This window comes from Anguilla rostrata, chromosome 1, assembly GCF_018555375.3.
Source record: "Anguilla rostrata isolate EN2019 chromosome 1, ASM1855537v3, whole genome shotgun sequence".
NCBI lineage: Eukaryota > Metazoa > Chordata > Actinopteri > Anguilliformes > Anguillidae > Anguilla > Anguilla rostrata.
Window position 1 is genome coordinate 83,056,325 of NC_057933.1, and position 17,771 is coordinate 83,074,095.

The 17,771-nt window shown below is 54.3% G+C and overlaps 2 protein-coding genes across 5 annotated transcripts in view; one reads left to right on the forward strand and one right to left on the reverse strand.

The window, feature by feature from the left end:
• Positions 1 to 14,149, forward strand: part of kirrel3l (kirre like nephrin family adhesion molecule 3, like) — a 42,884-nt gene extending 28,735 nt beyond the window's left edge. Inside the window, exons 4-16 of the mRNA XM_064323390.1 lie at positions 1,276 to 1,433; positions 3,575 to 3,725; positions 4,221 to 4,326; positions 4,602 to 4,750; positions 5,134 to 5,261; positions 5,707 to 5,746; positions 6,138 to 6,263; positions 7,140 to 7,240; positions 8,105 to 8,303; positions 9,085 to 9,192; positions 9,876 to 9,985; positions 10,511 to 10,600; positions 11,679 to 14,149. Of these exons, the coding sequence (XP_064179460.1) occupies positions 1,276 to 1,433; positions 3,575 to 3,725; positions 4,221 to 4,326; positions 4,602 to 4,750; positions 5,134 to 5,261; positions 5,707 to 5,746; positions 6,138 to 6,263; positions 7,140 to 7,240; positions 8,105 to 8,303; positions 9,085 to 9,192; positions 9,876 to 9,985; positions 10,511 to 10,600; positions 11,679 to 12,212 (2,000 nt within the window). The 3' untranslated portion in view covers positions 12,213 to 14,149. The remainder of the gene's footprint in view (positions 1 to 1,275; positions 1,434 to 3,574; positions 3,726 to 4,220; positions 4,327 to 4,601; positions 4,751 to 5,133; positions 5,262 to 5,706; positions 5,747 to 6,137; positions 6,264 to 7,139; positions 7,241 to 8,104; positions 8,304 to 9,084; positions 9,193 to 9,875; positions 9,986 to 10,510; positions 10,601 to 11,678) is intronic.
• Positions 14,150 to 14,956: 807 nt separating this feature from the next.
• Positions 14,957 to 17,771, reverse strand: part of st14 (ST14 transmembrane serine protease matriptase) — a 57,115-nt gene continuing 54,300 nt past the window's right edge. For all 4 annotated transcript variants that reach the window (XM_064306222.1, XM_064306203.1, XM_064306213.1 and 1 more), the window contains 2 exons: positions 16,839 to 16,975; positions 14,957 to 16,656 (listed from right to left, as the gene is read on the reverse strand). In XM_064306222.1, the coding sequence (XP_064162292.1) occupies positions 16,495 to 16,656; positions 16,839 to 16,975 (299 nt within the window). In that variant the 3' untranslated portion in view covers positions 14,957 to 16,494. The remainder of the gene's footprint in view (positions 16,657 to 16,838; positions 16,976 to 17,771) is intronic.

The window sequence follows — 17,771 nt, forward strand, 5'->3', positions numbered from 1 at the left end:
GACTTCTCTTAACTCTTCCTTCGGCGTTTTCTCCGGGAGCGCTTAGCGTCGCGTCGCCCTCTCACTTAGCACTTAGCTCCCCGTTCCAAATCACACCTCGGCACTCTTTAGAGAGAGAGAGGAAGGAGTTGACGATGGCAGCTGCAGGGAGGGGCGCTTCTCCCTCTGAGCAGATAATCAAGGCTGCGGGAGTCTGGGATAATGCGATTGCCGCAGTCGGAGTCGACCAGCGCCGATGCTCTGCACAGTTAGCGGGTTTTTTTGTGGCGAGTCACCCGATCTGGCAGCGGCGGGCGGGTTTTACAGTAACGCACGGGGAGGGGTCTGCGTGCTCACCGGGCGGCCTGAGGGGGCGCTGTGGAGCTCTGGGGCGGCCGCCTCCGCAGCGGAGTCCTCAGCCGGCCACGTCGGCCTCGCCTCGCCTTACTCTCCTTTTTTTGGGGAAATTCCCCCCCCCCCCCCAGCCCCTGGAGAGGACGGAGAGGGGCAGGCGGGGGGCTTGGGGGGGGGGGGGGGTACGCGCGGGGGGAAATCGATGCGGGTGCACGGGACCAAAGCAATCCGGCGGGCGGGCGGGGAGTCGGCCGAGGGAATCGGCTGGGAAATGAGAGCCGGCGCGGAGCCGGGATTCCATTAGCGTCCGGGCACCGGGGCGGCCGCACCTCTGACAACTCACACACCAGCGCAGAAATTGGTTTGGGTGGTTTGGGGTGGGGGGAGGGGGTTTGGAGCGGGAGGGGGGGCTGGGGGGGGGGGGAGGGGGACCATGCTGTTTGCTTCCTCCGTTTTTATTGGCTTGGGAAACGGATGTGAGCGGATGAACAAATGAACGAACAAACAAACTGGACGAGAAAAGAAAAAAAATCGCCAGACAACAGAAAAACGAAAAAAACGAGAAGCAGCCAGACAAGGAGCGGAGTAATGATTCTGGGACTCCCTGAGTTTGACTTAAAGAACGTGAGAAAACAGAAGAAAGTCTGTCAGGTCTGGAGAGCGGACTCCTTCCGAATCACAAATCCGCTTCAGCAGCACCCATGGGCCCGGGGTGGGGGTCTGTGCAGCTCTCACACGCCACCGCAGCGAAACCGCAAATTTGGAGAGTAATTTAGGCTTCCGTGGTTTTGTTGAGGGCAGTGGTCACACAGTGGGGGGGGGAAGAACAGGTGAAATGGCTGCGCTACAAACAGCGAGCAGCAGGGGGCAGCACAGGAAGGCTCTGTGTTACCCCCCTGCCTCTCCGTGACCCCCCCTCCTCTCCTGTCCTCCGTCCCGCAGTGCCCCCGGCCGACCCCGTGGTGGAGGGGGGCCCCGTGGTCAAGCTGAAGGCCCACACGCCGCACAACCTCACCTGCAGGGCCTCGGGGGCCAAGCCCGCCGCCGACATCACCTGGTACCGCGACGGCGAGATCCAGGAGACCGCCATGTACGCCAAGGTAGGAGAAACCGGCATAACCACCCCCCCCCCCTTACCGCCAACCTCCCACTCCTCACCACCAACCTCCCACTCCACACCGCCAACCTCCCACTCCTCACTGCCAACCTCCCACTCCTCACCGCCAACCTCCCACTCCTCACCACCAACCTCCCACTCCACACTGCCAACCTCCCACTCCTCACCACCAACCCCCCCCCACCCCATCCCACCCCTCACCCCTCACCGCATCACTGCCAACAGAGTGAATCACAGAATAACGCACATCTCTGCCTGTCCACCATTCCCTCTCAGGAGAAAGCTTGTTTAGAGCATTTCTGTAAAAAGCGCAGCAGTTTGTCCCTGTTCCTCTCTGTCTGCCCCACCTCTTCTACCCCCCCCCACCCGTCTACCTAACCCCCCCGTCCTCCGCCCCCCCCTGTCCCCCCCCGCCGTCCGCCCCCCTGCTCTCTCTAATGCACCGGCAGCGCAGCATAACTGGAGCGTGTCGATGCTCAGGCGGGCATGAGCGGGGAGACAGCGGAGTCGCCGCGAGGAGAGGGCGGGAGGAGAGGAGAGGAGAGGAGAGAGAGAGAGAGAGAGAGGGAGGAGAGAAGGGGAGAGAGAGAGAGGGAGAGAGAGAGAGGGAGAGAGAGAGAGGGAGAAGAGGGAGAGAGAGAGAGAGAGAGAGGGAGGGGGGGGCAGAAAGGGGGCGAGAGGAGGGATCGCCCACATCAGTGCGAGGACACAATGAGAACGTGGCCGAGCGTGAAAACACCCACGGCCCGCCAAAGCGCCACATTCGCCACGCTCGCTGACCACGCTAACGCACGCTAACGCACGCTAAAGCGACACGGCTAAGGGCCAGAGCCCGGAGGGGAGGGAGGGAGAGAGGAAGGGGGGAGAGGGAGAGAGAGAGAGAAAGAGAGAGAGAGAGAAAGAAAGAGGGAGAGAGAGAGAGAAAAGGGAAGAGACCAGGGTGTTTTGGAATGATGGGACTCGATTTACCGTAAAAATGGTACCCCTCCACCGACCCACTAACACACAGTACACACACACGCACACACACACACTCATCGATTCCAGTTCACCCTTCATTTCGCGGGCAGCTTCCCTCCTCTGGCGTGCTGCGGAGATATGGAAGCAGCGTCTGCCGTTGCTGCTTATTGTCATTTTGTGACACCGGGCAATATCTTTCAAATCTACACATTTCCTCACTTAGCTCTATCGATTTCCCCCCAAACAATGAATTGACGTCCGTGGCTTTTTTTATTTATTTATTTTTTTTAAAAGGCCCCCGGCTATAAACAAGGCGTCCCATCGACTGCCCGCTCCCGTCGTGGAAGGGCACAATGGGCCAGACGTCACACATCAGATAGCGAGCGTTTAACTGCCGCGTCCGCTTCGGCTTTCATGACAATTCAGAAGGAGAACGGGGGAAAGGAAAATCAATTTTCACAATTATGGTTTCTGCCCAATAATTTAATTCCAAGTCGAGCCTCAGTGTGTGTGTGTGTGTGTGTGTGTGTGTGTATTTTGAATAACACCACAGAGCCCTGTGTGTCGTTTCTCTTCGGGACTCTCTCAGTTCATTAATGGAACACTGCTTTTCATTCGCCACATTTATCATTTTCAGGAAGCGAAGGATTTGTGTTGGTAACGGGGGCCGTGTCTTAACGCGCTAATGACTATTCATGCGTGTAGCTGCTGCGTCTGCGACGGTGCCCCTGAGTACTAATGGGAGATTTCGCCAGTCCCACTTTGGCTGCACTTTTAAAAGACCGTTTTTTTTCTTCCTCCTTTGAGTGTTTTTCTGAATCTGGTGAGCGTGGCTGTCTGTCAGTGATTGACAGCTGAAGGTGCATCCGCTCAGTCTGCGGTCCGCTGAAGTGTCATTCTCCAATCACAGCCCTGTAGACCCCATCGGAGCCACGCCCCTTTTCCATTTGTCTTTTTTTTTGTGGATGATTCTCAGTTCTGTGTGCTCAGTGCTCTCGGGTGAACACTTTCGACAGGACCTTCTCCTGTTAGAAGGCCTAACCTTATTGTTGCGGTCTGCTTCGGTTGGACTGGACGTGTTAAGCGCTAACAGCAGTGGAAACAGCCGCTTGCAGTACCGGAGGACTAACAGAGGGGGGCGCTGTGTTCTCCTCTCTGTGCCAGACTCTGATGGAGGACGGGAAGAGGGAGTCGGCCGTGAGCATGCTCCCCATCGTGCCCGAGGACCGGGACTCGGGGCGCACCTACACCTGCCGCGTGGTGAACCCTGCCGCCCCGGCCGGCCGCCAGACCTCCGTCTCCATCAACGTCCAGCGTGAGTACGGCCCGGGGGGTCCTCTGGGGAGGGGGGGTCCTCTGAGGGGGTGGGGGGGGGGGGGGGGCTGCCTCCCTGGGTTGGGGGGCTTCCTCCAGGGGGCGCTGTACCGCCAGCCAGGGACCCCGTGCGCTCGGCTAGCTCTCCGAAGCGTCCCCGTTTCTCAGCGGCTCCGGATGTTAAGTTGGCGGGAAGGGAAGACGCCGCGCGCCGCGCTGTGATTTAGGCCCGGCTGCCGCGAACGCTGAACACAGAGCGCCTCAATATGCTGAACACCTCAATATGCTGAACACCTCAATATGCTGAACACCCAGCGCTTCAATATGCTGAACACCTCAATATGCTGAACACAGAGCGCTTCAATATGCTGAACACCTCAATATGCTGAACACAGAGCGCTTCAATATGCTGAACACCTCATTATGCTGAACACCGAGTGCCTCAATATGCTGAACGCGGGATACTAACCTAATCCCCCCCCTCCCCGGTTTACAGACCCCCCCGCGGTCACCCTGTCGGTCCAGCCGCAGACGGTCTTGGAGGGAGCCAAGGTCCTGTTCATCTGCTCCGCGTCGGCCAACCCCGAAATCACTGGGTACAGGTAATCAAGCTCCGCCTCCTCATCGGCCCGGAGCCGCCGCCTCTCACAGCTCCTCAGAGCTCCTCCTCGCTCCTCCTCCTCGCTCCTCAGAGCTCCTCCATTTTCCATTTATTTAGCGGTAATGAGCCTCACGCTTGGGTGGGGAGGCAGTGCCGGGAACAGTCATGCTTTATGGCGCTGGAGGGGGGAGGGCGCACCAGACTCGTAGGTTTTTATTTTTTTGCTTTTTTCACCCTCATCACGTGACTTCCTGTCCCCCCCTCCCGGTGGAACAGGTGGTCCAAGGGCGGGGTCCCGATCTCGGAAGCCAACGGGGACAGCCTGGAGGTGACGGTGGACCACTCCTACTTCACCGACCCCGTGTCCTGCGAAGTGTCCAACTCCGTGGGGAGCACCAACGTCAGCACCCTGGTGGACGTTCAGTGTAAGTGCGGACACTCCGGGCTCCTGACTCAGCAATGCACCGGCCACCGCGTCAGAAGCAGACCGTTTAAAAAATGCTTTAATCCTTCGACACCAGCAACGTTCCTGAGAACACTCACCTGTGTTACAAATAAAATTATTTGTAGGTGAGATTAAGTATTTTGGTTTAGTTTAACTTTCACTGAAAATTCTCGGTGATGCACAGGGGTAACACCTAAAGTATTTAAGTATATAAGTATTGGATCATATAAGGATTTGAGCAGAATACAGACACCCCCTCAGACACCCCCCTCAGACCCCCCTTTCCTGTGGCGCCCACACGGGTGACGTAACGTGTAAGGGGCTGCGTGCTGATTGGCTGTGCCTCGCCGTGTCACCCCACAGTCGGACCCAGGCTGCTGTCGGAGCCCAAGCCCATGGTGGTGGACATCGGCATGGACGCGGCCTTCACCTGCTCCTGGACGGGGAACCCGCCACTCACCCTGGCCTGGACCAAACAGGGCTCCAGCGTGGTAAGTCCCGCCCCCTGCAGCCTTGCCTCTCAAATATGAAATTATAAAGTTTCCTTCAAATATCTAAACAGCACCATGTGCTTTGTAGCTACCGCAGTAAAAAAAAAGAAAGTTAATTTGATTGCTGTAAATGTCTACAGTAAGCACACTAGATACTCATGGTCAGCTTGCAAAAGCACAATCGGGTCCTGAAAGTTTGGCAGTCGCTGCCCCAGACAAATGTTCCTGAAGCAACGATGGAGAAGCAGGAAGAGCATCACTGGACCTGATTGGAGTGCTCGCGTTGGTGTTGAGTGGCTTGTGAATGGCACAGGGAGGCGGAATCCCCTTTGGCACGAGTGAGCGAGCGGGGGGGGGGGGGGCAGGGTTTGTAATTACCATGGAGATGGCTGTGTCTTCCCTTGTGACTGTGGTGGCTGTGACAGTGTGGCTCCTCCCACTCCAGGTGCTCAGTAATGGGAACAGTGTGGCCCCTGCCACTCCAGGTGCTCAGTAATGCAAACAGTGTGGCTCCTCCCACTCCAGGTGCTCAGTAATGGAAACAGTGTGGCTCCTCCCACTCCAGGTGCTCAGTAATGGGAACAGTGTGGCTCCTCCCACTCCAGGTGCTCAGTAATTGACACAGTGTGGCTCCTCCCACTCCAGGTGCTCAGTAATGGAAACAGTGTGGCTCCTCCCACTCCAGGTGCTCAGTAATGCGAACAGTGTGGCTCCTCCCACTCCAGGTGCTCAGTAATTGACACTGTGGCTCCTCCCACTCCAGGTGCTCAGTAATTGACACTGTGGCTCCTCCCACTCCAGGTGCTCAGTAATTGACACTGTGGCTCCTCCCACTCCAGGTGCTCAGTAATGAACACGTGTGGCTCCTCCACCCAGGTGCTCAGCTGGGACTACACCTGCAGGCCTCGCCACCGGAGGTGCTCGAGAAATGGGACCACTCGCTGTCAGTGAAGGCGCAGGCGAGGGGGCGACCTACACTGCAAGGCCACGTGGTGCGTGTGCGTAGGGGAGTCACTTCAGTGTGGTGGGAGTGTGTGCGTGTGTGTGTGTGTGTGTGTGCGTGTGTGTGTGTGTGTGCGTGTGTGTGTGTGTGTGTGTGTGTGGCGTGTGTGTGTGTGTGTGGTGTTGTGTGTGTGTAGCCAGTGTGTGTGTGTGTGTGTGTGTGTGTGTGTGAGCACAGTGTGTGTGTGTGTGTGTGTGTGCTGTGCATGTGTGTGTGTTGTGTTGTGTGTGACAGCAGTCTGTGTGTGTGGTGTGTGCCGACGCAGGCATGTATGTGTGTGTTCCTGTGTACACAGATCAGCCACAGCATTAAAGCAGCTGCTAATACTGTGTAGGTCCCTCGTGCCCAGAATCGCAGGCTACTCGGCTGTCGTGTACCTGATGCAGACCCTGTGTGTATGCCTGTGTGAGACTGCTCCCTCCTGTCCCTCTCTCTCTCCCTCCCCTCTCTCCTCCTCCCTCCTCTACCCCTCTCTCTCCCTCTCCCCCTCTCTCTCTCCTCTCTCTCCCCTCCTCCCCTCCCTCTCTCTCTCTCCCCTCCTCTCTCCTTCTCTCCCTCCCCCTCTCTCTCTCTCTCTCCTCTCCCTCCCTCCCCCTCTCTCCTCCTCCTCTCCCCTCCTCTCTCCTCCTCCTCCCTCCTCTCTCTCTCCTCCTCCTCCCTCTCTCCCCTCCCTCTCCTCCTCTCCTCCTCCTCTCCTCCCTCCCTCTCTCTCTCTCTCTCCCTCTCTCCCTCCCCCCTCCTCCTCCTCCTCTCTCTCTCTCTCTCTCTCTCCTCCCTCCCCTCTCCCTCCCTCCTCCTCTCTCTCCTCCCTCTCCTCCCTCCCTCCCTCTCCCCTCCCCTCCCTCCTCTCTCTCTCTCTCTCTCTCTCTCTCCAGGGCCGCCCATCCTCACGGCCGACGCCACGCAGCACGCAGTGAAGAACTCCAAGGGCAAGCTGGAGTGCCTGGTGGGCAGCAGCCCCCCTCCCGATAAGATCGTGAGTCAATCTCTCTCTCTCTCTCTCTCTCTCCGTCTGCCGGCCTCCTCCTCCTCCTCCTCCCCAGGCTGGCGTGGGCGGGCGAGCGGGCGGGCTGGCGTGGGCGGGCGAGCGGGCGGGCGAGCGAGCGGCGCTCCTCTCGCCATTCCGCCCGAGCGATGCCACGCTCCCCGCCCTCCGGGCCTGCCGCCCCTCGCCCGCCGCCGCCTGATCGAAGACGTGGCAAGGTGGGCGTGGCCGTCTGGGGCCCTCGCCTTCTGCCCCCCCCTAACCCCCCCCGCCCCTCAAACCTCCAACCACCCCCACCCCCTTTCAATTAACGGCCAATCAGGATCCTCGATAAGGTCTGGTGTGACCTCCTCGCACCAGAGTGCCGTGAGAGGATCATTAAGGTCTGCGCAGGAGAGCAGCCAGACATCGAAGAGGGAAAAAAATAACAAATAAAAAAACCCCCGAGAACAGCCTTAAACTGAGAAAATAAGTTTCCTTAACCTCCCCGGCTGGAGCTGGAGGCTGCGGTTGACGTGACCGGTTTTCGTATCAGCCAGCCAAGAGGAGGAAGGGAGAGGGAAGGGGGGCGGGGGTGTGGGGGGGGGGGTGGGTGGTGAGTAACCAAACGTCTGGAGGATTCTGTTTGATGGGATCAGAGCTTTTTAACCCCTGGGGGGGACGGCTGACTTTCGGTTCTGCTGCGATGGCGGCTCGGTCACGGTCACGCATGGTCACCACCCGACCGCTGCTGCCGGGCACAGAGTCACCTAAAAATGAGTCACCCCGCTCACCCCACTCACACTCTCTCTCTCTGTCTCTCTCTCTCTCTCTCCCTCCCTCTCTCTCTCTCTCCCTCTCCCTCTCTCCCTGCAGGTGTGGACGTTCGGGGACGTGAGCCTGGCGAGCGGGTCCTCGGGGCGGTTCACGGTGCAGACGGTGGCGAGCGAGCGGGGCGTGGTCTCCTCGCTCGTCCTGGCCGAGACGCTGGCCCAGGACTTCCAGCTGCGCTACAACTGCACCGCCTGGAACCGCTTCGGCACGGGCTCTGCGCTCGTCACCCTCACCGAGCAAGGTGGGCTGGGCCTGGGCCCTTCTGGACACCCTCCAGCTCCTCTAAGAGCAGCCTGGAACAACATCAGAGCAGGGGCCGGGGGGGGCGGGGGCGGGGGCGGGGGGGGGGGTGTAATTTCAATCAGTGCAGCTGGCAGGAGGGCGGAATGGGTCTAGCAAACTTCAAATCTCGCTGTCATCTTAATTATGTATTTGCAATCAATATAAGCTAATCAGTAGATGGTAGCCTTAATTAATACATAGGGCCCATTATGGATATCGATCAGCCGCTGAAATTAATCAAAAATAAATAAATAAATAAAATACAGGTGTATCAAAACTCGGCCGCGTGCCACGTCCTGGGCGGCTGAGGGGGGCTTCGATCCGCCCCGCCGACGCTTGAACAAGGCCAGCGTCAGGCTCCTTTCAGCCTTCGTTACAGGACACGCCGAAATCAGGGTCCTCACCGACAATGTGCGTCAGACGTCTCGCGGCCGTCTTCGCGGAGACGGGCGGCGCTCATCCCCCCGAATCTCTGATCAGGCCGGCGTCGGACGCTGTTCCCGAGCGTCAGGCCTCGCCACCCTGCCTCGGGAGAGATCAGACGCAGGCGCGAGGGTGCGGGACCCGGTGGGGAGGGGGGAGGGGGGCGTTTGAGTTCCGGCGCACTGCAGGTGGAATCGTTAACACGAGTGAGGTTTACGGGGTACGGTTTTGGGGAAGCGAGAGGCTAGCTCGCTGCGGGCCTTGGCTACACTCTCAATGTCCGACTGAAACTCACCACCCCCCCCCCCCCCCCACAGAGGCCCTCCCCGTGCTGATCATCGTCGGGGCTGCGGTGGGCGGCGGCTGCGTCCTCCTCATCTGCGTCATCGCCTTGGTCTCCTTCTGCTGCAGGAATTCTGGGAAAGGTGAGGCTGGGGCGAAAGGGGTCATGGGTCCTGTAGTTCACAGTTGGGTATTTACGTAGGTCATCCTTCAAGTCGAGTAACATTGCGTACGTGCTTAATAAAACGACCTTATCCAGCGTGGGTACATAGCCTGCGTTTAAAAGAAAGAAAAAACATGCGCAAAGCACATTACCCATTTACTCAGCTGGGTGTTTTCCTAATCAAATCAGGTTAATTACCTTGCTCAAGGGTACAGCAGCAGGCTCCCATTTGGGAATCCAGCGAGCGGTGTTTTGGGTAAGAGCACATCTGCTTAAAGCCGCTAAAATGGGGAAAGGCGGGTTCCAGTCCTGGGGGGCCGCGGTGTTTATTGGTTTTCTGCGCAGCGCGTTAGTTAAGCGACTGCTTTGTCATCAATTAGCCGCAGAGTCCACACCTGCTTTTAAAGGCCGGCGTCGGCTGCTGACTAAAAAAGAAACCACAAACAAAAACGAAAAAAGAAAAGAAAAGAAAGAAAAGCCCACAGACACTGCGGCTGGCCTGGGCTCTTGAGTAACAGTGCGTTCACACCCGGTCATGTGACTACAGCACTCAGCCACCGCTGTCCAAAAGTGCCTGATTGTGATTTTTTCTCTCTCTCTCTCTCATTAAACTAACTTGTGTTTCTTATCCCCCCCTCCCCCCTTCCCCTTCCCCCCCCACAGGTAAAAAAGTTACGCGTCTCTCTAAAAGTGACATCAGAGTCCAAATCGTGCACAGCGACCACAACGCCACCCGGGGAAATGATGACGAGGAGGACGTGAAGGAGCCGATGGTAAAGAACTGGCCTTCCTTTTCTTATCGTACAGATTGTACTGTTACATGTACCCCGCACTGGGCATGTCGAAGTGTCCTTGAGCAAGACACCTAACCCCTAACTGCTCTGGCGAATGAGAGGCATCAATTGTAAAGCGCTTTGGATAAAAGCGCTATATAAATGCAGTCCATTTACCATTTACCATGTACACACCATTCCAGCACTTTTTGGTCATTTGTATTTGTCCTAATATTGTAGCTTGTTCTTCTCCCTAGTTTGGCTTGGCATAAGTTAGGTCTGAATAGTGTTCACTGTGTGAACTGAAACTGTGTCCTTGGCTAGAAATAGCTGTACGAAATGAGTACCGTGCCTTACTGAACCTGTGTTGTAGTTGTCCATGACCATGAAATGCACTTTTGTACGTCGCTTTGGGTAAAAGTGTCTGATGACATTACATTTACATTACATTTATTTATGTGGTCATTATCATTTGAAGGGGGCGTGGCTTGATATGACTGACAGGTCTCTTACCCCCCCCCCCAGGCTCCCAACAGCAGTGAGTCTCCTGGGACGTCCCGTACAGAGCACAGCGACCTCCTGGAGGAAGAGGAAGATGAGCGCTCTGACCTGAAGGTAAGGCCTGAAACCCACCAGAGATGGAGGTGGGGCACTCCGAACACTCCAAAGACATGCAGGTTGGGCTACTTTAGGGGGGGTGGGGGTGGGGGCAGCATTCACAGAACATAGCTGCTAAAGAACATGCATGCTTAGTCAACCTACCCTGTATAAACAAACACACACACACACAGCGGATCGATCCAGTCCAGGTCCTAACGTGCGAAAGTTAGCATACCGCTAGCAAAGCTGGTGGCTTCTGATCGATGCAGTGATCTCCTAAAAAATTAAAACTTGGACTGGCTCAACTGCTAAGGAGGATTTTATTTCTGTCCCTGGAAAACAGCTACCTAAAGCAAAAGTGTCCACATCTGGCAAGTGTAGCACAGGGGGGTAAGGAACTGGGCTTGAAACCGAAAGGTCGCAGGTTCGGACACTGCCGTTGTACCCTTGAACAAGGTGCTTAACCTGAATTGCTTCAGTATATATCCAGCTGTATAAATGGATACAACGTAAAATGCTATGTAAAAAAAAAGTTGTGTAAGTCGCTCTGGATAAGAGCGTCTGCTAAATGCCTGTAATGTAATGTAGAAACGAAGCGAAACGCAGGCTGTAGAAACCGCGGTGCCATTCGTGACGCACGCAATGGCGAGCGGAGCACGCCTGCGTTTCATTATTTTTCTGAAGACAGCCCGGACTACAACGAATCCCTTTCGCACGTCTCAGAACAGAGAATAATAATAATAGTCGGCCTTTTATTGTTAATCATGAGAGCTGGCTCCTCCCTCTCGTAGTCTGTTATTCAGCATGCCGAGCTTCCTCACTCAGCACGGTACGCTTGCGTGCCAGGAGCCGGCCGTAACGGCCAGGAGCCGGGCTGCTCCAGAGGGACACTGCCGTTGCACACTTACCCACAGCGCTTAACCTGAATCGCTGTGGTACGAATCCAGGTGTGTGACTGGATTGTGTGTTAAAATGCGTAAGATGTGCAAGTTGCTCTGAGTAAGAGTGTGTCCACGGACGGCCCTGACGTAAACGAGCGTAAACTCATTTTGTAATGCCTCCTCTTCCTCCTCCTCCTCCTCCTCCTCCCCAGGACCCCACCAACGGCTACTACAACGTGCGCGCGCACGAGGACCGCCACATCCGAAGCGGCTTCTCGGAGTACGTGCCCAACCCGCGCCCCGTCTACACGCCGTCCCAGCTGCCCTCTCCCAGCCCGCTGTACGGCCAGCACGCCGCCGCCGCCGCCGCCGCCCAGCCGCGCATCTACGACTTCTCGCACCGCTACGCCACCACCACCGGGGGGCGCTCCAGCTACGAGCAGCAGCAGCAGCAGCAGCAGCAGCTCCAGCTCCAGCAGCAGCAGCAGCAGCAGAACCAGCCGCAGGGCGCCTACCCTTCAGAGGCCCTCTACGGAAGCTCCGCCTACCTGCCCGCCACCTACGGCCGCGCCTTCACCAGCTACGTCAAGCCCGCCGCCTACGAGAAGGTGGAGGCCTACGACCACTCGGACCAGGCCAGCAAGGTGTCCGGCTCCTCCCGCTTCTCCTACGCCTCCTCCCAGGTCTCGTCCCAGCAGTCCGACTACGGCCGGCCCTCCACCCAGCGCATGCAGACGCACGTTTGACCTGGGGGGGCCCCGCGGCACCCCCGCCCCCCGGAGGGCCGAAAGGCGTCCGGCGCAAAGCCTGGCACGTCCTCTCCCCCCGCCACAAAAAACATCAAAAATAAATAGAAGGAAAAAGGAAGGACAGGCGGCAGGCTCCTGCGAACGTCACCCCTCTGACAGAGGCCGTTCACTTTGGAGGGGGGGAGATGCCGGATGCTCATGGTCCAAGAAAAAGGGGGATAATCGTTCTTAATTTATTGTCGTGTTGTTGTTGAATCGGTCTTGCGTGCTCTTGATCAGATGAAGCCTTCATTCGTGACACGTCACTCAAGAGGCCCGAATCAGAACCATTGTCCTCAATGAGGTGCATTGCCTGGTGTTCCTTCCCTTGAAAGGTGTGTAATTGATTTTAAAAAATTTGCATTATCCCCATCGAAGCCATTTTCTACTTTTTTCTGGATTGATTCAGAGACTTTTGTCTCGTGTCTGTACGAGGCCCAAGAACTTGGGTGACAATCTGGATTCAAGGACACATATCCAGGGAAGAGGATTTTTAAAAAACAAATGCAGACAAAAAAAAAGAAAAAACATTGTGGTTGTTTGGTGTTTGTCGGCATGCGAAGGAAACCTAAGCACATTTGTGTCTCTCTCCGGTACAAACGGACTGAGCTGCACGGAAAGCCTGGAAACAAGCTGTGATGAGAGAGACCGTCAGTCAGGAAGGGCAGCCAAGCGACATTCGCTGGGATTTGCCAAATGGAAAAACAAAAAAAAAAATGAAAATAATAATCAGTACGGCCTGCCCAAATCAGTTGGGGAGAAGTCTGAAGGACATATTTATACTTTGAAGAAGTTTTCTGACATCGTTAGCCTGAAAGATCAGAGCAGGCAACTCAAGGAGGGGACTGAAAAAAAAAAAAACGAGTGAAATGACAAGAGGTCAGAGAGTGGCAGTTGGCATCTTTCGAACTTGCTCTCGACTTCGCATTTATCGTTTGCTTTCTTTGATGCCGAGCAAAAGTGGAAGTTGATACCAAAAGAGGGCGGGGCACACTTGCAGGGAGAGGGGGGCAGTGGTGGTGACCTCTGACCTCAATGTATTTTAGGATACATACAGTGTGTTAATTTCAGCAGCCAAACAGGCCTTCAAAAGATGTAATCTAGAAAAAAAAAACAAAACAAAAAACAAGAGAAAATAGTACTGTTCCTGGCCATTTTGTTACAGGGTTGCTATCTTGCCAGAAGGTTGTTCTGAGGTGGGGACATGCCAGGGTTCCTCATCCTGTAGCTAGGTAATTAACACACGATCAGTGCTCCATTTCCAGAAGAATCGGGTTTCTTCGACACCTTTACAAGACACTGTACTACCCAGGAACACTGGATCACCTGTACAAAGGGAAAAACAAAAGTTACGTTCTATCCGTTGCATGCAGATGATGTGTCTACAAGTGAAATAATTCGACTTTCGTTCATGTCCGTTTGCAGCGCGAGAGATTTTGTGTGTTTTTTTAAAACTCGGACCCGGATGGATACGGGTTCGAAAATGAACTGTGTGTGCTGCCGTTCTCCTCAAATCCGTTCCCCAGTCCACCCGATTGGGCCAGAACGTCACGCAGCGAGAAGTGGAAGAAAAGCATTGCTCGTTTTATTTTTATATTTTATATAAGCCTTAATGTACAGCGTGTAAGCTGCTCTATTGTATAGCATCTTTTTATGACATATATAAATATATATTATCTCGATTGATTTCTTTGGTTTACCATTTCTCCCTCGCTCCGTTTGTCCATCACCGAAAGCAGAGAGGAAGAAGGATCCGGAACACAACACTAATTGCCATTTTCTTTTTTTAAAAATAATGTATTAAGATTTTTATTTGCTAAAAAAAAAAAAGGAGCTATTGTTGCTTGTAACTTTGTACACATATTTATATTTAAATAAATCCATTTCAGATAAACTTCTTTCTGGGTTGATTGACTTGATGCGTCGTTCGTGTGCTTCCGTGGCGCCTTGGGGGACAGAACACAAAATGTCTTTACTGATGTGCCTGTTCCCCAGGCGTCGTCTGCGTTCTGATGCAGACAGACGAGATGCAAACATTTCTCCGCGGGTGAATGAACTACCAGAAGCCACCAACTATATTTTATGTGACTGAGAACTTGTACAGATAGAGGAAGGTACGATGCGACATTTTGTCATTGTTGTTTCTGTCAATAAGTAATTAAACTTTGTAAAGCACATTTAAAACAACAACTGTTGATTTACTCCCAGAAGCCCTTGCTGCTGAACACCGAACGTGAACGACTGCAGGTATGGGGCAGGTGACGCAGGAAACGTGGTTATGGTTGTACACTTTGTTGTACGTCGCTCTGGATAAGAGCGTCTGCCACATGCCTGTAATGTAGTGTGAAACCGATTTAACACGACATCGATTCGAATAAAGCTAGTTTATTGTGCATTTCACATAGATCTTTGTTATAAAAATATTTCACATACAAACACATACAAAAGCAAATATTTTAACTATTGCCATGATCCAATAAAAACTTTATACCAGTGTACCACAATTCAATAAAATATTTGTACATCAAAATCAATATTTACAGGACCCAGACCCTCAGAAGCAGTCCCCAACCCATTGGCTAAAGCACACTGAGACCCACGGACTTGCCCAGCTGTACGGAGTGTGTGGCCCAGATCCCAACCTTGAGCCATCTTCCACGTGTTACAGGGATCTTTTGTTACTGATTTTTTATTAAACAAAAAAACTGAGCGCTGTTCACCTAAAATGGCTGCCGGATTTACTGTGTGAGAGGAGGCAGGGGGTGGAACAGAGGACCTCGGAGAAAAGTCTGAAGGGTTTGGAGAGAGGAGGATTTCAGGAGAACTCGACAGCGTACCAACGCAACAAAGATGGCCGCGGATGGGAATAGCCTTCAGTTTAGCGTCTCCGGCTAACAGCTTCAGTGAAGAGGCCCCCGCAGCTCACCGTCTTGTCAGGGTGGGGGTGAGTGGGGGTGGGGGTTGGGGGTGGGCTCTCATTGGACAGGAAGATCCACAGCTGCCCCTCGGCTTCGCACCCCCACAAAGCCCCCCCACACTTCAACAACCGCACCCCGGCCGGACTGACGCTGCACCCCAGTCTCAACAAAACTTCCAGGTTGGGTGTCAATGCTAGCAGAGGCATCCTTTGAATCTTGAAAAAAATGTTGGGGGAATAAATGTCTGTTGGGGTTTTTGGACTTAAACAGTGAAAAATGCACAATATACGTTTACTGAAGTGTGAAAAATATCAGCGGACATAGGCCACAGCAGAAAATATTAAAATATGGAGAGAGAAGAAAAAGATCTCAGCATAAATTCCTGGTCAGCTGGATAATGTTAGGGTCCCCTCAAGTTTAAAAAGTTTGGATTCAAACCCATTTTGCCAAAAGTACTTTGGTCACTCATAAATAATTCAAGACTGTGGTACATCGCTCAATACTTTAGAGGCCACAAGAGACATTAAAATAATAGGAAACAAAACCGAAAATATTTACATTTAAATTTGGCTGTCGACTGAATGTGTTCAAAATGACCCCCCTTCCCCCCTCCCAAAAAAAAAAAACTGATGGCGGACGTTGACGCCGTGACTTCCTGTGCAGTTAGATGTGCGTTTGTCCCACGCGGATGTGACTCATGACCCATGTCCACAACGCCTCGTCATCCTCAGTATTCACCATCATTTACATGTAGTGGTACAGCCACCCCAAACAGAATTTAAAAACAAACAAAACAAAAACACACACCAGCATTACTGCCGCAAAAGTTTGACAAAAATACAGTAACTTGTAGATATGTTCATACCTCCCAAAACAACGCTGGCGAAAAAATGTTTTCCTGTATTTTTCCACGTTAAGAAATCATAGCCGGAATGCTCTGGGTCGGAATACTTTGGAGATCCAGGAACGCAAAGATGCCTGAATGGTGCGGAGGCACTGCTTTCTGCAGAGTGCACAGCATTCTTTCAGCGTGCACACCTCAGGTCCCAAGGCCCCGAAGCACTGAGTAATGATTATCTGGAGAGCTGGTATGCGGACTGATTAGTGATATGTCCAATGCTGGACCCTCTCGGGCTGGTGACGGCAGGGCTCTCTCTCTCTCTCTCTCTCTCTCTCTCTCTTCTCTTCCTCAGCCAGTTCACAGTGAATCTTTGGCAGCATGTCCCCCCCCGCCGCCTCCCCCCCATGTATAAAAATCTGTTAAATTCCCTCCCCGGTCCCTCCCCCATATTCGGCTGTGACCCGGTGGGCCGGGCCCCGCTCTACACGCCGGTGGTGGCCCGGATCCAGTCCCGCAGTTTGGTGACGCGGCTGTACACCCCCGGCTTGTTCCTACGGGCGCAGCCCTCGCCCCAGCTGACTATCCCAGCCTGGAACCACTTCCCCGACTCCTCCCGGCACACCAGGGGCCCCCCCGAGTCTCCCTGTGGGGGGGGGAGAAGAGAGGGGGGGGAGGAAGAGAGAGAGAGGGAGGGAGGGAGAGAGAGAAAGGGGGGAGAAGAAGAAACAACAATGAGCAAGAGAACCCAAAGTGCTCATGACAAAATCGGGGAGGGTACCCCCCCCCCTCCCGTGCGGAGCGTTTCCGCGGCGATGCGCCCCTCACCTGGCACGCGTCCACCCCCCCGGCCAGGAAGCCGCTGCACAGCATGCGTGACGTGACCTGGCCCTCCGTCACCACGTTGCACACCGTGTCATTAATGATCTTCACCTCCGCCTTCTGCAGGATGCGCGCCGTCCGGCCTGAGCAGGGGGAGAGAGAGGGGAGAGAGGGAGAGAGAGGGGATAGAGGAGGAGGAGAGGGAGGAGGGAGGAGAGGGATGGAGGGAGAGAGAGGGATAGGGGGAAGAGGGGGATGAGGAGGAGAGAGGGATAGAGGGGATAAAAGTGGAGAGAGAGGAGATAGGGGGAAGAGAGAGAGGGATGAGCCATCAACAGGGATGCAGAGGAGAGGAGGGTGAGGGACAGGCTGAGGGAGGCTGGTAATGGAGACAGACGATAGAGGAGGAGAAGAGGATGGAGGGAGGGTGCACGAGGAGATCACAGAGGGCACTCTAAGCCCGGCACAGGCTGCAGAGCTCAGACAGCGGGCAGAGGGGGTGCAGGAGCTGACCTCCACAGCCTCTCCTCCATCCTTACAGCCCAAGCCGGAGAAAGATGGAGAGGGTGCGAGGGGGATGGGCAGAGGCTATGCTAAAGAGAGGTGCCCGGCAGACAAGATGGCACCCAGACGCCAATCTCAGCACGATGATGTAGTGAGGATTCCACTGAACAACACTACTACTACAAGCATTATTATTATTACTATTATCGTCGTCATCATCATCATCATCATCATTATTATTACTATTATTATTGTTAATAATAACAACAATATATAAATACAAAGCTTATACTTAAACTGAATGCTCAAAATTCTTGGCAGCAACACACAACTAGAAAGATATGCCAGAAAAGAAATAAACACACACACACACACACACACACAGAGAGAAGAGAAAAACAGGCCCCAGAAAAGACAAGACAATGTAATAAAAGG